At 52.7% G+C, this 15,467-nt stretch overlaps 2 protein-coding genes across 2 annotated transcripts; one reads left to right on the forward strand and one right to left on the reverse strand.

The window, feature by feature from the left end:
- Positions 1 to 330: 330 nt before the first annotated feature.
- LOC34619851 (pre-mRNA-processing factor 6) lies at positions 331 to 7,191 on the forward strand. Its single transcript, XM_026335569.1, has 12 exons — positions 331 to 542; positions 843 to 1,028; positions 1,469 to 1,653; positions 2,077 to 2,489; positions 2,670 to 2,793; positions 3,082 to 3,230; positions 3,623 to 4,993; positions 5,378 to 5,624; positions 5,853 to 5,911; positions 6,321 to 6,384; positions 6,666 to 6,925; positions 7,084 to 7,191. Exons 1-12 carry the CDS (start codon positions 331 to 333, stop codon positions 7,189 to 7,191), a joined length of 3,378 nt encoding a protein of 1,125 aa, XP_026191354.1.
- A 1,437-nt stretch (positions 7,192 to 8,628) lies between these two features.
- On the reverse strand, positions 8,629 to 13,061 carry LOC34619850. The gene is made up of 9 exons (XM_026335570.1): positions 12,972 to 13,061; positions 12,618 to 12,798; positions 12,305 to 12,424; positions 11,897 to 12,166; positions 11,358 to 11,566; positions 10,663 to 11,036; positions 10,031 to 10,404; positions 9,335 to 9,668; positions 8,629 to 9,052 (listed from the first exon to the last, which is right to left on the reverse strand). Exons 1-9 carry the CDS (start codon positions 13,059 to 13,061, stop codon positions 8,629 to 8,631), a joined length of 2,376 nt encoding a protein of 791 aa, XP_026191355.1.
- Positions 13,062 to 15,467: the final 2,406 nt, after the last annotated feature.

A 15,467-nucleotide genomic window follows, 5' to 3' on the forward strand; every position in this document is an offset into this window, starting at 1 on the left:
GAAGTTGCTCTTGCCGCGGAGCAGCAGCGACAGCATAGGACCTCTTTGGTCATTAAGCCTTCACGACTGATTTGACACTGCGGCCGCATCTGTTGCTACCCTCTTACAATTACATGACGCAGGGGCGACGCTCCCCCCCTTCTGCGTCTGCCTCCGCCCCTCCTCTTTCGTCTTGGTCTCAGCTAATTATGCGTGTCGACTCGCCGCAGTACTTGCCTTTTCCTGTCCCTCTTCCTACAGCACAGCCTTTTTGTGTGTCGCGTGCAGGAGCGCTCCCATCCAGGTATCTTTTTGTGCATTCGGTTTCAGCGTTGACTGACGGCGGAGGCCATGTCGCGATCTTTATTGCCAGGAGCTCGAAAATTTGTCCCCACTGCGGCAAATGAGGCACCTGCTCCGAACTACGTGCCTGGCATCGGGAGGGGGGCAACTTCTTTCACTACAAGAGCTGAGACGGCTCCGGCCCCTGTGGCATCCAGCATCAAACTGAGAGAAGTTCGGGATGCAGCGGCTCGTGCAGAGAGTCAGAAGCGTGCTGCAGAGTAAGTGCGCTGTGGAACGAGAAGGAAAATTTTTGGCTAGCCGTGTGATAAAACACTTTTGTCGATGTAATTTGGGACCTGCGTGACGCGACACCGTTTTATTTGTCGTTCTCTTTGCCTCTCTGTCTGTCTTTCTATCTCTCTCTGTCCTCATCTGTATATATAGACATACATATATGTGTATATATCGGGTGTTCTCTGCTTCACACCATCCGTGTGCTTCCAAGTTTTTGACGTTTCTGCAATTTTTTCTTTCCTAGCCACTCTGCTGTGCTCTTGTCTCGATGTGGCGGCACTCAGACTCTTTGGAAAGCCCCCCCCCGGATACATACCAGGTCGTGGTCGGGGAGCTACAGGCTTTGCAGGGGGTGTTAGCCGTGATGACTCAGTGGATTATACTCAGGGGCCTACAGACAAGAGCGATCTTAGCGACGCCAACTTCGACCCCTTTACGGGTTACGCTGAAAACTTGTTTAATGACGGCGAGTAAGGCAGAGGAAAGACAAGGGGCAGAGAGGCTTTAGGGGAGTACGTGGAGGCTAGGAAGTAGCTATGGGCAGCGCGGCAACAGAGTCCACTCGGTGACAAGGATGGCTTCGAACACGCCCATCTATTTATTGCTGCCGTCGCGCATGCTCCTGTCTGTCTGTGTCTTATCCTTTACTCTCCTCTGGTGTCACGCATGTGCTTCCACTGACGCCGCTGCGCTCCCGTCTTCTGTCTTGCGGAGAAAGCCGCTTCTTTTTGCTAACAGCGCTTCCTTCCTTCCCCCCTCTCCCCTCCCCTCCCCTCGCTCTGCCTTTCTCTCCTCCCTGTGGCTTTCTGGGTAGTGGTGGTGGGCTTTTTGTGTTGAGTATTGCAATTTGCTGCTCCTCACCTCTGGCTGCTTCTCCGCGCATCCTCCGCCTCCTGCTCTGCTGGCTTAGGTACGATGAGGAGGACAGAGTAGCAGACGAAGTTTACGAGTCCATAGACCAGCGCATGGATGGTCGACGGAAGTCGCGTCGAGAGGCGCGGCTCAAGGAAGAGATCGCCAAGTTGCGCGCGGAGAAGCCTACCATCCATCAGCAGTTTGCCGACCTAAAGAAGGGACTTGCGACTGTCACACAAGGTCAGCAAGCGCAACTAGGGCAAAGGGGAGAAGAGAAACTTCTTGACGGCTACCAGCGAGCCCTTTGAGGCGCCGTTCATGGAGTGCTCGCCTTGTCTTAGTTTCCGTTCGATCACGAGAAGCAGACTGGCTCAGAAAATCCCCCCTCCTCTCTCTCTTATAACAAATGTGAAACCCTCGTTAGGGGCCGTGCATGTGCGAGAGGACGGCAAAAAACGCTCTCCCAAGAGGCCTGGCATCTGATGCGCACGCCTCCTTTCACCACGCGCTCGTGCAAAAGGGAGCATCGCATGGCTATAGGCACCGTTAGCTAAGGGTGTGTGTTCCTCCCGGGCCTTTGTCGTTTGCCGTTGGATCTGATATGCGAGTACTTTGCAGTGAGTGAGGGGGGTGCGCTTTCTTTTGCGGACTGCTTTCTCGCAGAGGAGTGGGAATCAATCCCGGATATAGGGGACTATACATTGAAGCGAAAGCAAAAGAAGCAGCAGCTGCTGACCCCTGCTTCTGATCGCGGACTGCTAGAAGCCCGTAACCGCGAATCTTTTTCCAACTCGATAGCAAGCGCTGGCTCGGCGACGCCGATTGGCTTTGGAATGGCAACACCGCTCATGGCGGGGGGGGGGTTGTCGACTCCACTAGGGCTTCAAACTCCTCTAGGAATCCAAACGCCTCTAGGCCTCCGCACTCCAATGGGCAGCAGCACTCCGTCGCTCAACGATCTGGGGGAAGCCAGAGGCACTGTGCTGTCGGTGAAGCTCGACAAAGTCATGGACAGCATCTCCGGCCAAACAGTTATTGACCCCAAGGGTTACCTTACCGATCTGAACTCCATGCAGGTGTGTTTCAGGGGGGGTGGGGGCTGTTCCGAAGGCGCCACTTGCAATACACACAGACGAGGACGGCAATCAGGGGAGGGGGAGGGGGGTTTAGCTCGGTGGATGCGCTGCACCAGACGGGATGCAGCTGTGCCTACCTCTCTTGAGGAACGCTCCCGTCCTCTCCATGTCTGCATGCAGCTGCAAAGTGACGCGGATATCGCGGATATCAAAAAGGCGAGGACTCTCCTGAAATCAGTGATCTCCACCAACCCGAACCACGCACCCGGCTGGATCGCGGCGGCGCGTTTAGAAGAGTTAGCAGGTGCGACATGATAACTGCCTTTGCTGTGTCTTGCCTCGTTGCACCTGAGGCTGCGCAGTCATGGAGCGTTGCAAATCTTTTCCGCATGCGGCACGTGACCAAGACCGCTTACCCCGTCTCGTCCTGTCGTCCTCCCTCTTGGCCCCTCCTCTCCGTCCGATGTTGCTCTTTTTTGGGGAGGCTTGTTTGCCTCTCTCCTTCTCCTTTTGTATCCGCGGACCTTGCCCGTAAATATCTCTGCATTTTACAGTAGGTTTTGTGCGCGTGTGCGCGTCGCTTGTACTTTAGGAAAGTTGCAAGCAGCCCGCGAGCTTATATCCTTGGGCTGTCAGCGGTGTCCTAAGAGCGAAGACGTTTGGCTGGAGGCAGCGCGGCTTGAGAAGCCTCGCAACGCGAAGGCCGTTCTCGCGAAGGCGGTGTCTGTACTGCCGCACTCGGTAAGAGCTCGTCGGGGGTGTGTGTAGTGGCTCGAGGACGATGTGTAGTGAGGCATATTTTGAAGTTGATAAAGGCGTTTAGAGAATTTAAATGGGCTAAGGAACGTTCTGGGTGCGCTTGGAGCACATGCACGCAGCACACCTATCTGGAAAGGGGTCATCGTGTTGATACAGCAAGTAATGGCAAGGCACGGATATTTTTTTCGGGAGTAGGGGTGTTTCGATCTTTGAATGTCTTCTATGACAATGTGTCGAAAGGCATGCTGTGCAGTGCAATGCAGTGTGTTTTTTGTTGTCTATACTGCGGTGTCGCCTCGTGGGGACGAGTGCAGGATGCCCCCGGTGATTGTTGCATAAGGGGTGAGTTTTGTTGGCGGCTCGTGCGTCTGCAGGTGCGACTATGGCTTGATGCGTACGGCCGTGAGAAGGACCTCAATGACAAGCGCTTAGTTCTCCGAAAGGCTCTGGAGTTTATTCCAAACTCTGTGCGTCTGTGGAAGGAGGCGTGCAGCTTGGAGGAGGAGCGCAACGCGCGTATCCTGCTTACGCGCGCTGTCGAATGTGTACCACAGTCTCATGAGATGTGGCTTGCCCTTGCGAGGCTGAGCACTTACGAGGAGGCTCAAAAGGTTTTGAATGAGGCCAGGAAGAAGTGCCCCACCTCTCCGGAGATTTGGGTTGCCGCGTGCAAGTTAGAAGAGACGCAAGGCAACGAGAAGATGGTAGACGTTATTATTGGGAGGGCTGTGGAGAACCTTATTGGTCGGGGGGTAGCGCACACGCGCGATGTGTGGCTAAAGCTCGCTGAGGAGGCTGAGAGTTCGGGCTTCCTGAAGACGGCGCAGGCTATCGTGAAGGCATCCATGAAAGTCGGGGTCGAGGGGATCAACGCGAAGCGTGTGTGGAGTGAAGATGCAGAGGAGTATCTTAGCAGAGGCTCAGTTGCAGTGGCGAGGGCGCTCTATACGCATGCGCTGGACCGTCTTCGGACAAAGAAGAGTCTCTGGCTAGCCTTAGCGGATCTCGAGACGAAGCACGGCACGCGGGAAGCCTTGGAGAAGGTGTTACAGAAGGCGGTTGCATGCTGTCCAAAAGCGGATGTTCTGTGGCTTATGGCTGCCAAGCAACAGTGGCTGAAGGGCGACATTAATGCGGCGCGGCGTATTCTGGCAGAGGCGTTCTCACACAATGAGAACAGTGAGGCTATTTCTCTTGCCGCCGTCAAGCTGGAAAGGGAGAATAACGAGTTCACGCGTGCACGGAGACTCTTAAAGCGCACGAGACAGAACATCAACACGCCGAACGCGTGGATGCAGTCCATTCAGCTGGAGAGACAGTTGGGAGATTACGATGCGGCGATCGCACTTGCAGAGGAGGCGGTCAAGCAGCACCAAACCTTTGCGAAGCTGTGGATGGTGCGTGGTCAACTGCACGAAGAGCACCCCACGCGAAGGGACCTTAACATGGCCATTGAGGTGTACAGACAGGGGTCGGTATGCTGTCCGAGGAGTGTGCCCTTGTGGCTTTGCTGGGTGGACTGTGAGCGGGGCCAGAAGAATTGGAATAGAGCGCGCGCTGTTTTGGAGAAGGCGAAGCTTCGGGTGCCAAACAGTCCGGAGTTATGGCTGTCTCTCGTGCAAGTCGAGATCGAGGCGGGCAACAAGGAGGTCGCGCAGCACGTCGCTGCTAAGGCGATACAAACATGTCCCAACGCTGGCATTATCTGGGCGGAGGCTATTTTTCTTGAGGAGGAAAATGCTCAGGTGAGCGCCTGCGTTGCACATGAGGTCATGACATCCTCTAAGCTTCGCGTGAAGAGGTGTCTGTGTGGGGGGAGGGAGGGAAGACGGGGGGTTTGGCTGGAGGCTGCGGAGAGGTGTTGTGATGGGCTGCATCACAGAAGCCTTGTACAAACAAGCTTTGTTGCGGTCTCTGCTGCCGTGTTGTTGCGTCGCTGGCGAACTGGGGCAAAGGGCGGGAGGGAGGGAAGGCGGAAGGGGGGGAGAGTTTGATTATGAATGGAGATGAGCGTCCACAAAAGGCCGCAAACTCTAAAGCCATCTCTTTGTTTCCTTGCTGCGCGTATCCGTTGCATCTAAGGCCTCACGTCTCTCTCTCTCTGTGTGTGTGTGTGTGCTGCTTCTCAGACACACAAAGCAGTCGATGCCCTGACGAAGTGCGAGAACGATGCACACGTAATTCATGCAGTAGCGCGTTTATTTTGGAGGGACCAAAAAATTGTCAAGGCTCGAAAATGGCTAAACAGAAGCGTCACGCTTGATCCGTCTCTTGGCGACGCGTGGGCCTCTTTTCTGGCCTTTGAGCTGCAGCACGGAGGCGAGAAGGAGTGCATCGAGGTTATCAACAGATGCGCTCTTGCGCAGCCCAACCGGGGTGGGTATGCATGCGGACTCGCGGAAGGCTGCTTCGTGTGGGGGCTATGGCAGAATGTAGCGCTCAGTGGAAAGCGTGTGGCCGTTGGAGGGGGAGACACGGGGGACATACACAAGGGGTAGATAGGGGAAGGGGTGCATCATTGCACTGTCTACGGGGTTCTGGTGCGTGACATTTCGGCTTCTAAATGGGAAGCTGCTGGGCCGCTTGGGGGTTTGTGGCTTTCAGGAATTGCGTGGAACAAAATCACCAAACAAGTTCGCTGCTGGTCCTTTTCACAACCTCAGGTAAGGCAATAGAATCCTCACCAGTAGATTTTGGAGCTGAGCGCACCGAGCACTCTACTGGGCAAGGGGATCATCTGAGGCGGTAAGGCCCTGCAGCGGAATAGCCTTCAAGTCGGCGCAGTGAAGGCCTCTGGTTCTTCCAGTTAAGGGCTTGGCGGGCTACTAAAGGCCTCGTTGCGTAAACGAGCTTACGGCAGGCAGAGAGCTGCATGGGCTTGTATTTATTAAAGGCGATGCATCATTGGCTTCTTAATGAAGCGGCGCCTATATACACGTGGTGCATGGAGGCAACAGCAAAGCCTCGTTCTTGTCGGATGAGCTTACGCGCAGAGCTGACAAATAGCCCTTCATCGGAGATAAGAGAATGGTCGACGGCACAGCTGAGTGTTCTTGTGTACTTTCGATTCAGAAACTTTGCGCGGTGCTGGAGGGTATGTACCCCAACGCCCTGAAGAAAGAGGGCATTTCGCAAGGTATGTATGGCTGCGACCGACTGGCACGTAGTTTTATTTGCTTGTGTGGATCTACCCGCGTAATATTGCGCTTTGGCAGATAGCCGCACAAAGCGCTCTCGCCGGGCCAGTGCACTTGGGGATTAAGGTTTCGGTTGGCATTGTTTTGGTGCTTTTCTTTGGAAGGGGCCGCGTAGGTGTTTGGGTTTCTACCCTGGACGTGGCATTTGTGCAATCGCAAGCAGGAGAAGTTAGGAGGCTGAGAAAATCCCTTTTGTATGGAGCACCTAATCCCGTGTTAGTTAGGCGTGACACTGTGCTCCTGGACTTTTTGTGTTGTGCCGCAGTGGTATTGGACGCACTGCACGGGAAGTTGCAGGATGCCCAGCAAGGTGCCCCCAAAGCCACTGAAGTAGCTCCTGCAAGAGACTCTACCACCTCTTCGAATGCCTCTTCGACAGCTGAGGCTTCGATTGCGAGCGGGGGCGAGAAAAGGCGGAACGAAAGCAGCAATGACTCCCAGAAAGAAGCACGAGCAGCGGCTAGCGAAGAACAGAGCAAGGTATACATTTATTAGGAAACCCCTAGTTCAAGTCCGGAGTGCTTTGGCCTTTAACATGTGGGGCCCTAATCGGGCGCTTTGCACTGTCTCTTGGTCAAGGATCTGGAATTGTGGGATGTGTGCACTGATTAATACGACGCGCAGTTTATGGCCGATAGAGAGACGGCCGAGATGCATCTAGTGTGTTTGCTGGAAGTTTCGGGTACGTGTGCGCAGGCGGAGCCTGGGACAGATTTACCGACAGCGAAACGGCCACGGGTTGCTGAAGCACCTGTAGAGCTTACCAAGGGCGCGTAGGAAGGGCTTTTCGCCACTGCAGCCTTTGGTCCTCACGGATTTCTGACCGTAGCCTTCCATATCTAGCGCGGCATCGCCGTTCTGCTTTGACTGCAGCGGCGCAGAGGCCACTGTTTTGTAGGCTTCCGAGGACAGGCTGTTGAGGGCTGTTGCCCTACAGGACGACTTGTGGGGTTGCCCAGCGTCCTGGGGTAGTTGCAAACGTAGGGGAGGGCCGCTTGCGTCAAAAAGAGTTGATACGGGGGTACACTTAGTCAGAGACGGACCGCGATTAGGCGGATATTACACGTACTTTGAGACAGATGAATCAAAGATGCAAGCAGGCGCTTCAGGCGACAGAAGAAAGCAGATTTTGACATAGCCAAGGCCGGTAGGTAGATAGGTACGAGCACTACGTCGCTTCGGTGGATGCTATGTCCAAGTGCCACTACCTGTGCCGCAACCCGATACAGGTCATGCTCTATTTCACACTGGCCCCAAGACTTGTAGTCTAGCGCACAAGGGCACACCTGAAAGGGGTTTTTCGCCTAAAGGCGCCTGCCTCGAATTCAACAGGCTTCAAGTCCATCTGAATCCTACATATTCTAGTTGGAGGAGGAAAACTGCACTACCTGTATGAAATACATGACAAGCGAAGATAGAAATAGCTGGAAAGGCAAAAGCATTGGCTAACCTGGCAAAAGGAGGGCGCACTGCGCGGCGAGAGCTGAAATGTCCCCGGTGTCACTGGTCTCAAGAGCACTCAGTGCCATAGCACTATCGAAGATCCGCCTACTGTTTTAGCTAACTGTAGTGCCTATTGCACGTATGTCGGACTTGATATTCAGTAAAACACAAAATGCTGGACTTTGACGGAAGCCAGGGTGTGGTGGGGCCTTCGTCGGTTCACTGTACATGCAAAAAGGTGTGCAAGCAGGATTGCTCCATTACTACAAAGTCGGGAACGAACTGCTGATGGGCCGCATCGCACACTGGCAGCAGCGAAAACCTGTTACGAGCAACTCGACTGCACGTAGCAGGGCAAGGTACCTAGACACGCTAAACCTCACAGCAAAGCCAAGGGGCGACTCACCAATTCACGAAGGTGGTTCCGCAGCATACAGCCGCACTTAAAAGCATCAGCCACAGCCTCAGGCTCACGCTGCACCATATGTCCTAGCCTCAATCTCATTCATAGGCAGAGCCCACATGCGGGCCCTTTGACCCTCAGCCCTTGCCGTGCACGATAGACATAGGCTTGGCTTTTAGCTTAGCCAAAGGCCCTCTACCGACCTTCGTCTCAGCCTTAGGCCTGAACATGCCGCTTGAAACTAAATCTCAGCTACGATTTTATAGCGCTCAGGGGCTCGCTCAAAGCTCGCGTCAGAGCCTTTGCCTTTCTCAAACAAGGGCTCCCCTGAAATCCGCTATCCACACTGTTCTCCAACAATACAAACCTGGACGTACAAGATGCGTCCATCTAATTTTTCTCTGAACGCTTCGATATTCTGTGGGATAAAGTCAGTGGATACATACGAGGTGAGCGTGGCTACCATCGAGTCCCTGTGTAGATGCTGGCCCCTAAGATCTGCTATGTGATCTCTCCCTAACAGAATCTGCTTCTGGGAGGTAACAAGGTAGCTTTGGGAACACCCTGACTTCACTCGCAGTAAGGGGAAACGTGTATCGCTCCACAGCTTCGTCCGTACCAATGCCTGAGCATCACCGATCACTGGGTAGAGAAACAAGTGCGTCAGGGCCTGTAACACTGTATCTCGTGATGGCACCACGTACTCCCGTTGCCCATACTTCGAACGCGCCACCTCAATGCGCATAATGAACGCAGCCGCTCTGAGATAACACACGCAGAAGCAAAGCGTCCGGTGCAACGCATGGCGTGGCTAGTGCACGGTTCGCAAGCACGCTGAAGTTGCAAGCTTGTGTTGACACTTGGCTATGAATCCGTTGACGGTGACACCCATTCTTACTACATGCATCAGACGCGCCAGGCCTAATGTGATCAGGCACTACAGGTTGCCGCAGTTGGTTAACCTATCCCTAAAACATCAAGTTCGCCACGAACATGAGCCTTGTACGGCGCCGTTATGTTGATTATGCTTGCAGCATGCCTACCTGAGGAAGGAAGAGAGTGGCAACTGCAAGGGGGGGAGCCTGGTGATGCCAACAAAGACTGCGGTATTATGTCTCTCGAAGAGTTTTACATATCCGAGATCTGAGACTCCGTCCGCTAGCAGCGCACCATAGCCATCAGTCAGTGCTTCAGACAGCAGTCTGGTGTTCGTGTTACGCTCAATCGCCGCCACATAAGCGAGCTCGCTTTTCACATGGGACCGCAGCTTGAGGAGCTCATAGGGTCCTGATGCATCATACGACAGGAATGACACTATTGCGCTCCCCAACTGAGAGAGCCAACCCAAATGCGTCTCGTTTCCTTTATACTCTCCTACTGCAGACAGACGCACCACAGGCATGCAAAGGCTGAGCTTGAAGATGTGCCCTTCACCTTGCCTACCAGTTCTAAGCAATGCAATTCGCAGCAAGAGAAGTGCCGCTTTACACGGCCATCTGCCAGAAAAGACAGCCCGCAAAACTAACCAATTAGCTACTCAGCCATATTCTGCGGGTTTGCACCTGAAGGGTCAATAATTTGGGGATCGGGAACCCTGAAACCTAAATGCTCAGCTTTGGAGTCCTCTTGAGCTGCCTGACTGCATGCTGCTGCAGCGCTTTCAGTCTGCATCTACGATTTGGGCTGTTGACTAAGAAGCAGAGTAACCAGACAAGCTACGGCTGCGTTTATATCCTTACATGGAGTTTGCCCCAAATAGGCGATAAGAACCTTTTGATTCTCGCTGGTGATACTGAAGTCCGAGGCCCCCAAGTGTGCGAGTCTTCTCGTGAAGTGAAATCCAAAGTGCTTGGCCGAGGAGACAACTGCGGGTTCCGTCGAGACGAAGACAGAGATTGGTGAAACGGCCATCCCCGCAACATTTGCTGAAGCCACAACGCTGCGGGTTAGTAGCTGACTAATCGAGATCACACAGTATTGAGATAAGCCCGGTTCCTGAAACAGTGGTTCCACTGCTGCTTGAATGGTGCGCACTGAGGGCTGTAGCTGCAAACGGCTTGAACCTCCTGGGTACTTGGTGTCCTGCTCGTCCACGTGCACAAACGCGGGGTAGCTGAAGAGAAAACAGAAAAGCGCCCGTATGCAATCAGATGATGTATTGCCCAGCTTAATTGAAAGAGTTGTAGAACAAGAGCAACTCGTTATGAATTTAGAAAGAAATAATCGACCAAATCTGTTATTGGCCAGAACTTTTCTAAACTGCCTATGACGGTGCAGACATGCATGTACGCTTGGCTAACTATGTAGTGAACACCCTCCCCCCTCCTCGCTTCGTGATAGTCCCTCTTAAAAGTTTCCGTTCTTTGCTTACATTGACCATGAGTCGTTGAGTGCGGAAATAGCCTCAATAATTTTGCTGATGCGTCCAACTGCCGTGAGGACACCTGGGTTAGTTGGGTCCCACGCTTTGCTCACATCTATGACGGCGACGCCTTTCGTGTTCAACTGATGTATGCAGTCTTCAATGATCGACTGAAAATACAGTTCCTCCATTCGGGAGGTCTTAACAAACCGGGTAAACTCCGCCTCCTTCACTGACATGGCCGAGCCTGCTGCACTAGCGTAACTGTCCATTTGAATTCGTATTTCCTCCATTGCGCGTTCGGACATTCGCACCGACTGAGAGGTCAACTCTTTATCCCAATTCTGCATTCGCTCCAATACTTTCGTGCGTGCATCGCACAGCTGCGCACCATCCCATACACATACCACATGCACATGTGTCCTACAGATCCGAACTATCAGCTTGGCTACAAAAGGCAGCGCCCTCTTATGCTCCTCATCAGCACTTATTTTCCGCGTAACACAAATCCAGCTCCATATGCCGCAGCTTGATATTCAAGCTACCTGCAAGCACAGTTGTTCCCTCAACCCTCCCAACCTTCCAGATATTCCTCCACATACCCGGCTAATTTTCACCGCCCTCCGGCAGTCCGTCCCCCTAGACTAGTGTGAATACTAAAATACTCAATTCCCCTCCTACCGACCCCGCCTCTACAACCTCACCAGTTTGTACTTCTTGGCCATCGTTTCCACCCTGTGCATACTCAGTGCCATTTCTGCCCCGTATTCCCGTGCCACAAGAACACGCTCCTTCGGTTTAGACTTCAAACGACTTGCAAATACCCCAAACTCCTCCAACGCGATCAGCGACACATTCCGCAGCGTGTCGCTCAAACGCATGCGTAGCTTACCCAGCCTCTCCCTCACGACACCTGCATGGAGTCACAGTTGATCCCGCATAAATTTTTTCTCTGAAAGTTACGCCTCTGCGCCTCCGCTTCCGCCAACTACCTCTTTAGGGTGCCGCCACACTAGAAAAGCCCCGCTGCGCTACAGTCAAGGCTTTCCAGCGATCAGCATGAGGAACGCGCAACGAGTGCATCCCTTTCTACAATGCTTTTAGAGTCTGTGATAGCAACTTGAGCAACGAATAAACTGTGCATTTCCTGTGTGCAAACACGTCTGTGCATACTCAAGGCACAGTGCACCACGCGTTGTAGCAAAAAATTCTCCATCCTCTGCCCTCTGCGCTCCTATCTCACCAGCATTCCCGACTGCTGTGGAGCTGATGAGCTCCAAGAGCTCTCTGTATTGCCATTTGAACATTGCAATTTTCCGCTTAAGCCCATTCAGCACGCGCTCGATGGCGTCAGCCTGCCTTTGGCTCGTCATAAAAGAACGCAGCGGAATCTTCAACAAGTCTGCCACGAGCTCATCATCTTTCTCTACGTTTGACCACAACTGGTCCTCCGCACGCTCGAGACGCGTCAACAGCTCAGCTGAACATACACCACACACAGATTGCGTGCAGCCTATACAGCAGCAAAAATATTCTATTAGATTCCACGGCAGAGCTACAGCACGCATAACACGACCGCAAACCCGAGATGCAGTGCCTCATAGCGAGACGCATGCCTTAGGCAGACTACAGAAAATAAGACACACAGAACGCCCGCCATCTACCCAGCCAACTCGAGTATCTTTAGATGAGCTGCATGGATTGGCAAGCATGTCACCGTATCCACCCCTGTAAGCCCCCCGTTCGAAAGCTATAAAACTGCCAGCAAGCGCTGAGAAGGCCTAATTCGTGGACCACACACGGCCTGGAAAACCCCTCACAGTCCCTGGGCCGAAAATTCCATACGCACATTCTCTGTAGCTAAAAACACGTTCATAACAGTTCACAACTTTACAAGCTGCATCAGAGCGAGGGGTTTATAAGGGGTAAGGCAGCCAAGCTACGGCTTCAAAGACCGGCCGTACCCAAGTCAGTGACGGAGGCCTCGTCCGACCAGGTGCTAGCCTCCGGGGGCCTAGTAGACTGCCACGGACTATCCGAGTATTCTCCCTGAGATGAAGCCCACAAAAGCGTATCCTGGAGGTTCTTGAGCAAACAAACGCGAGAGCACGGCGCGCTGCTCGGGTTAACACAATACTTGCACAACTAGAAATGCGCAGGACTCGCAAAAAAGCCATATAGTGAGCGGTGCAAAGGTCGCATCTAGCGAGCTGAGGGCACGCCAATTGTTGCCGCTGTGACATACGTCATCTTCCACTTCAAAAGACTCCTCCTCCACAGAGTCGCCTGAATCCGATGCCCTGCATCTAAGGGACAGCGCTGCGAAGAAGGTGAGCCACAGCAGCAGTCTGAGATTTAAAGCCAACGGCTGGATTCTGTGGGACGCCATTGGATACGATTTGGCTCATATAGCTCCTCCTGACGGGGGGAACGCCCATTACAGCCCCCATGCGGCTGCGCAGGTGCTCGAATGCCTCAGGGGCCCCCACGCCCCTGGCCAAACTGTAGCACTTGCCAGGCTGCGTGCCAATATTATAAGGCTTCTGTTCTGCCTTGGAAATGATGCACTTGCATCCTGAGGTACAGTTCGCCGCGGTTTGTTGCCGTGAGCTGCAGAGTGCTGCACTGAGTTTAGTGACCTGCAACGGTGTTACTCCCTACGAATCGTGATATGCACGAGCTCCTAAAGAGAAAATTGCCCCCTTGATAATGAGGAGGTAGCCAACTGCCAAGTAGACAAAGAACCGCTTGTAGCGTCGCCGCTGAAGGACCAGGGCTGAAGAGCAAACTGCGTTGGCGCTGAAGGGTCCTAGGGCTGTATGGCAAAGCGAAGACGGCAAAGTTAGGAGCTAAGTCGTTCCTTCTTCGTTAACAAAACGAAAATTGAGACGGGAATTGGAAAAGCAGCCCACGGGTAGACTTCTACCAGACTGTTCATGGTGCGGCCTGTCGAGTGGGCCCGGCTCCCTCTGGGATCGCTGCAAGCGTTGGTAAACAAGTGTAGCGCCCTAGTCAGCCATTTGTTGTATAATGAGTGAGTTAAACCACTCTTTTATGAGAAACACAGCGGATGCACTTTCACAGAAAGACATCTGGGCATTAACATCTAACTTGGCTGAACACATCCCCTTGCTTTTTCCGCCGGGTAAAACGAGTTACCTTTTGTGTGCTCTCATGACTCTTATGGATGTCTTGTTTAATCAGTTGTGTATCTGCATATCCGTATCCTTCAGTAATTCAGCCGTTGTTTCATGTATCCCAGTATATGCCATCTCTATGGTGGCGGGCGCTGATAGTAAGCCCTGGGGTAATAAGGCGGAGAGCAAAGAACACACCTTGACTAACCTGAAGGCACATCTCTAGCTGCAGATTAAGACTCTCCAGAAAGTCTCTTTGCATTGCAGACCCCATTATGGGTAGGCTAAGGCCCAAGAGCATCCCTTGTGAACTCGAGTAATAGTACACGCTTTGTTGACTATTTGAAGTGTAGGCGAGATGAAAAACTCCAGGCGAAGTCCAAATGCCTCCCTGGATACACATTACTTCGTGGCATTGCGCAAGAAGGCACATCGCTTAGGCCAACGCCGCGCTGTGCACAGAGTGTTTCCTTGCTGCCACCAGTTTTGTGAAATTCGGCATTTGCGAAGTAAACATTCTCGGGATTGATTGTTCGTGTACTCTGTGTGCTTGTAAGCTCGGTAAGCCTCATGCTAAAACCAAGTACAGAGTGCTCTAAGCGTGCCGGTCTAGGCTACACTGAGGCGCATATGCTGTACTACTTATACCTAGCTAAGGGTATATAAAGAACTGACTACTTAGCTTGTCTGTTTGTATATCTTCTTCATCGCAGAAGGCTCTTGACTCGATACGAGAAGGCACAATGCGTACGTGCGCGCCAGATGGTACATGCAACCAGCTGTGAATAGTGAGAGTGCCCACGGTGGGAGCTCTCAGGGGGCGGCCTGGGAGGGGAAGCATCTTTTAAGCAACACTTACTAAATTTCCATTAAGTTCGCGTCTAGTGTGGAGTGAAGTGTAAGAGCGTTACACTAAGCTACTGTGTGTTACTGGCTGAAGACCATACATAGCACTTCTGCTAACATTCCATGCGTAATCGGTCACTTGGGATAGGGGCAAGCAAAGTGTTAGGCATTTTCGGTGGACAAGATAATAACCTGCTTATAGTTTTACGCTGTAAATGAGCTCTTGGAAATCACCTTACTAGGGGTATCGCTACACTCGGCAGTGTCCAGTGCAGCAATTTATACATAAGCCCAAGCCCAATTCCACTGCACAGAACACCTACACCACGAGCAAGATACTTAGTGCTGTGTACGTCGTTTGATGGAATCGCTTCGTTGAATGCCTGCACCCCACGATGCGGGAAGGTGGCTCCAGTGTTCAGTATCTAGGTCTCATCGTTCTGCCTGGCCCGAGCGTCTCATGACCTGTCTCAAAAATACCTTCTGTATTCTCGTTATCTACGCTTCTAGTGTACATAGAGAGTAAATCCAACTTATTGGTCACTGCGGGTTGCACGCTGTACCCTGCTTTTCCCCGTCCACTGTTAAGTCTCCTGCACACTAAGCAGCACGCTGCCAAGTGAGATTCAGACAGCGCACTTATTTACGATGTACCTGAAAAGGCTGCACTGTCAAGTTCAAGAAACTACAGCTAAGGCGAGCCCCGATGGTACCTTCTGACGAGTGCATACAAATCGTTCAGCCTGCGCCAGAAGCGGGGAGACTAATATTCAAGAACATCCAGAAGTGAGCCTCGGAACCTCTACAGGCGTATGGCAAGGAGCTAGTATA

Source organism: Cyclospora cayetanensis, unplaced genomic scaffold, assembly GCF_002999335.1.
Source record: "Cyclospora cayetanensis isolate NF1_C8 unplaced genomic scaffold, CcayRef3 CcayRef3_contig_73, whole genome shotgun sequence".
In the NCBI taxonomy this organism is placed as follows: domain Eukaryota; phylum Apicomplexa; class Conoidasida; order Eucoccidiorida; family Eimeriidae; genus Cyclospora; species Cyclospora cayetanensis.

Coding starts and splice junctions, on each gene's coding strand:
- LOC34619851 (XM_026335569.1), top strand. CDS start 331: ATGTCGCGATCTTTATTGCCAGGAGCTCGAAAATTTGTCCCCACTGCG. Junction 543..842: donor AGTCAGAAGCGTGCTGCAGA/GTAAGTGCGCTG, acceptor GGCGGCACTCAG/ACTCTTTGGAAAGCCCCCCC. Junction 5,625..5,852: donor TCTTGCGCAGCCCAACCGGG/GTGGGTATGCAT, acceptor TGTGGCTTTCAG/GAATTGCGTGGAACAAAATC.
- LOC34619850 (XM_026335570.1), bottom strand. CDS start 13,061: ATGAGCCAAATCGTATCCAATGGCGTCCCACAGAATCCAGCCGTTGGC. Junction 12,425..12,617: donor GGCCTCCGTCACTGACTTGG/GTACGGCCGGTC, acceptor AGGCCTTCTCAG/CGCTTGCTGGCAGTTTTATA. Junction 9,053..9,334: donor CCACTCTCTTCCTTCCTCAG/GTAGGCATGCTG, acceptor GTGTTATCTCAG/AGCGGCTGCGTTCATTATGC.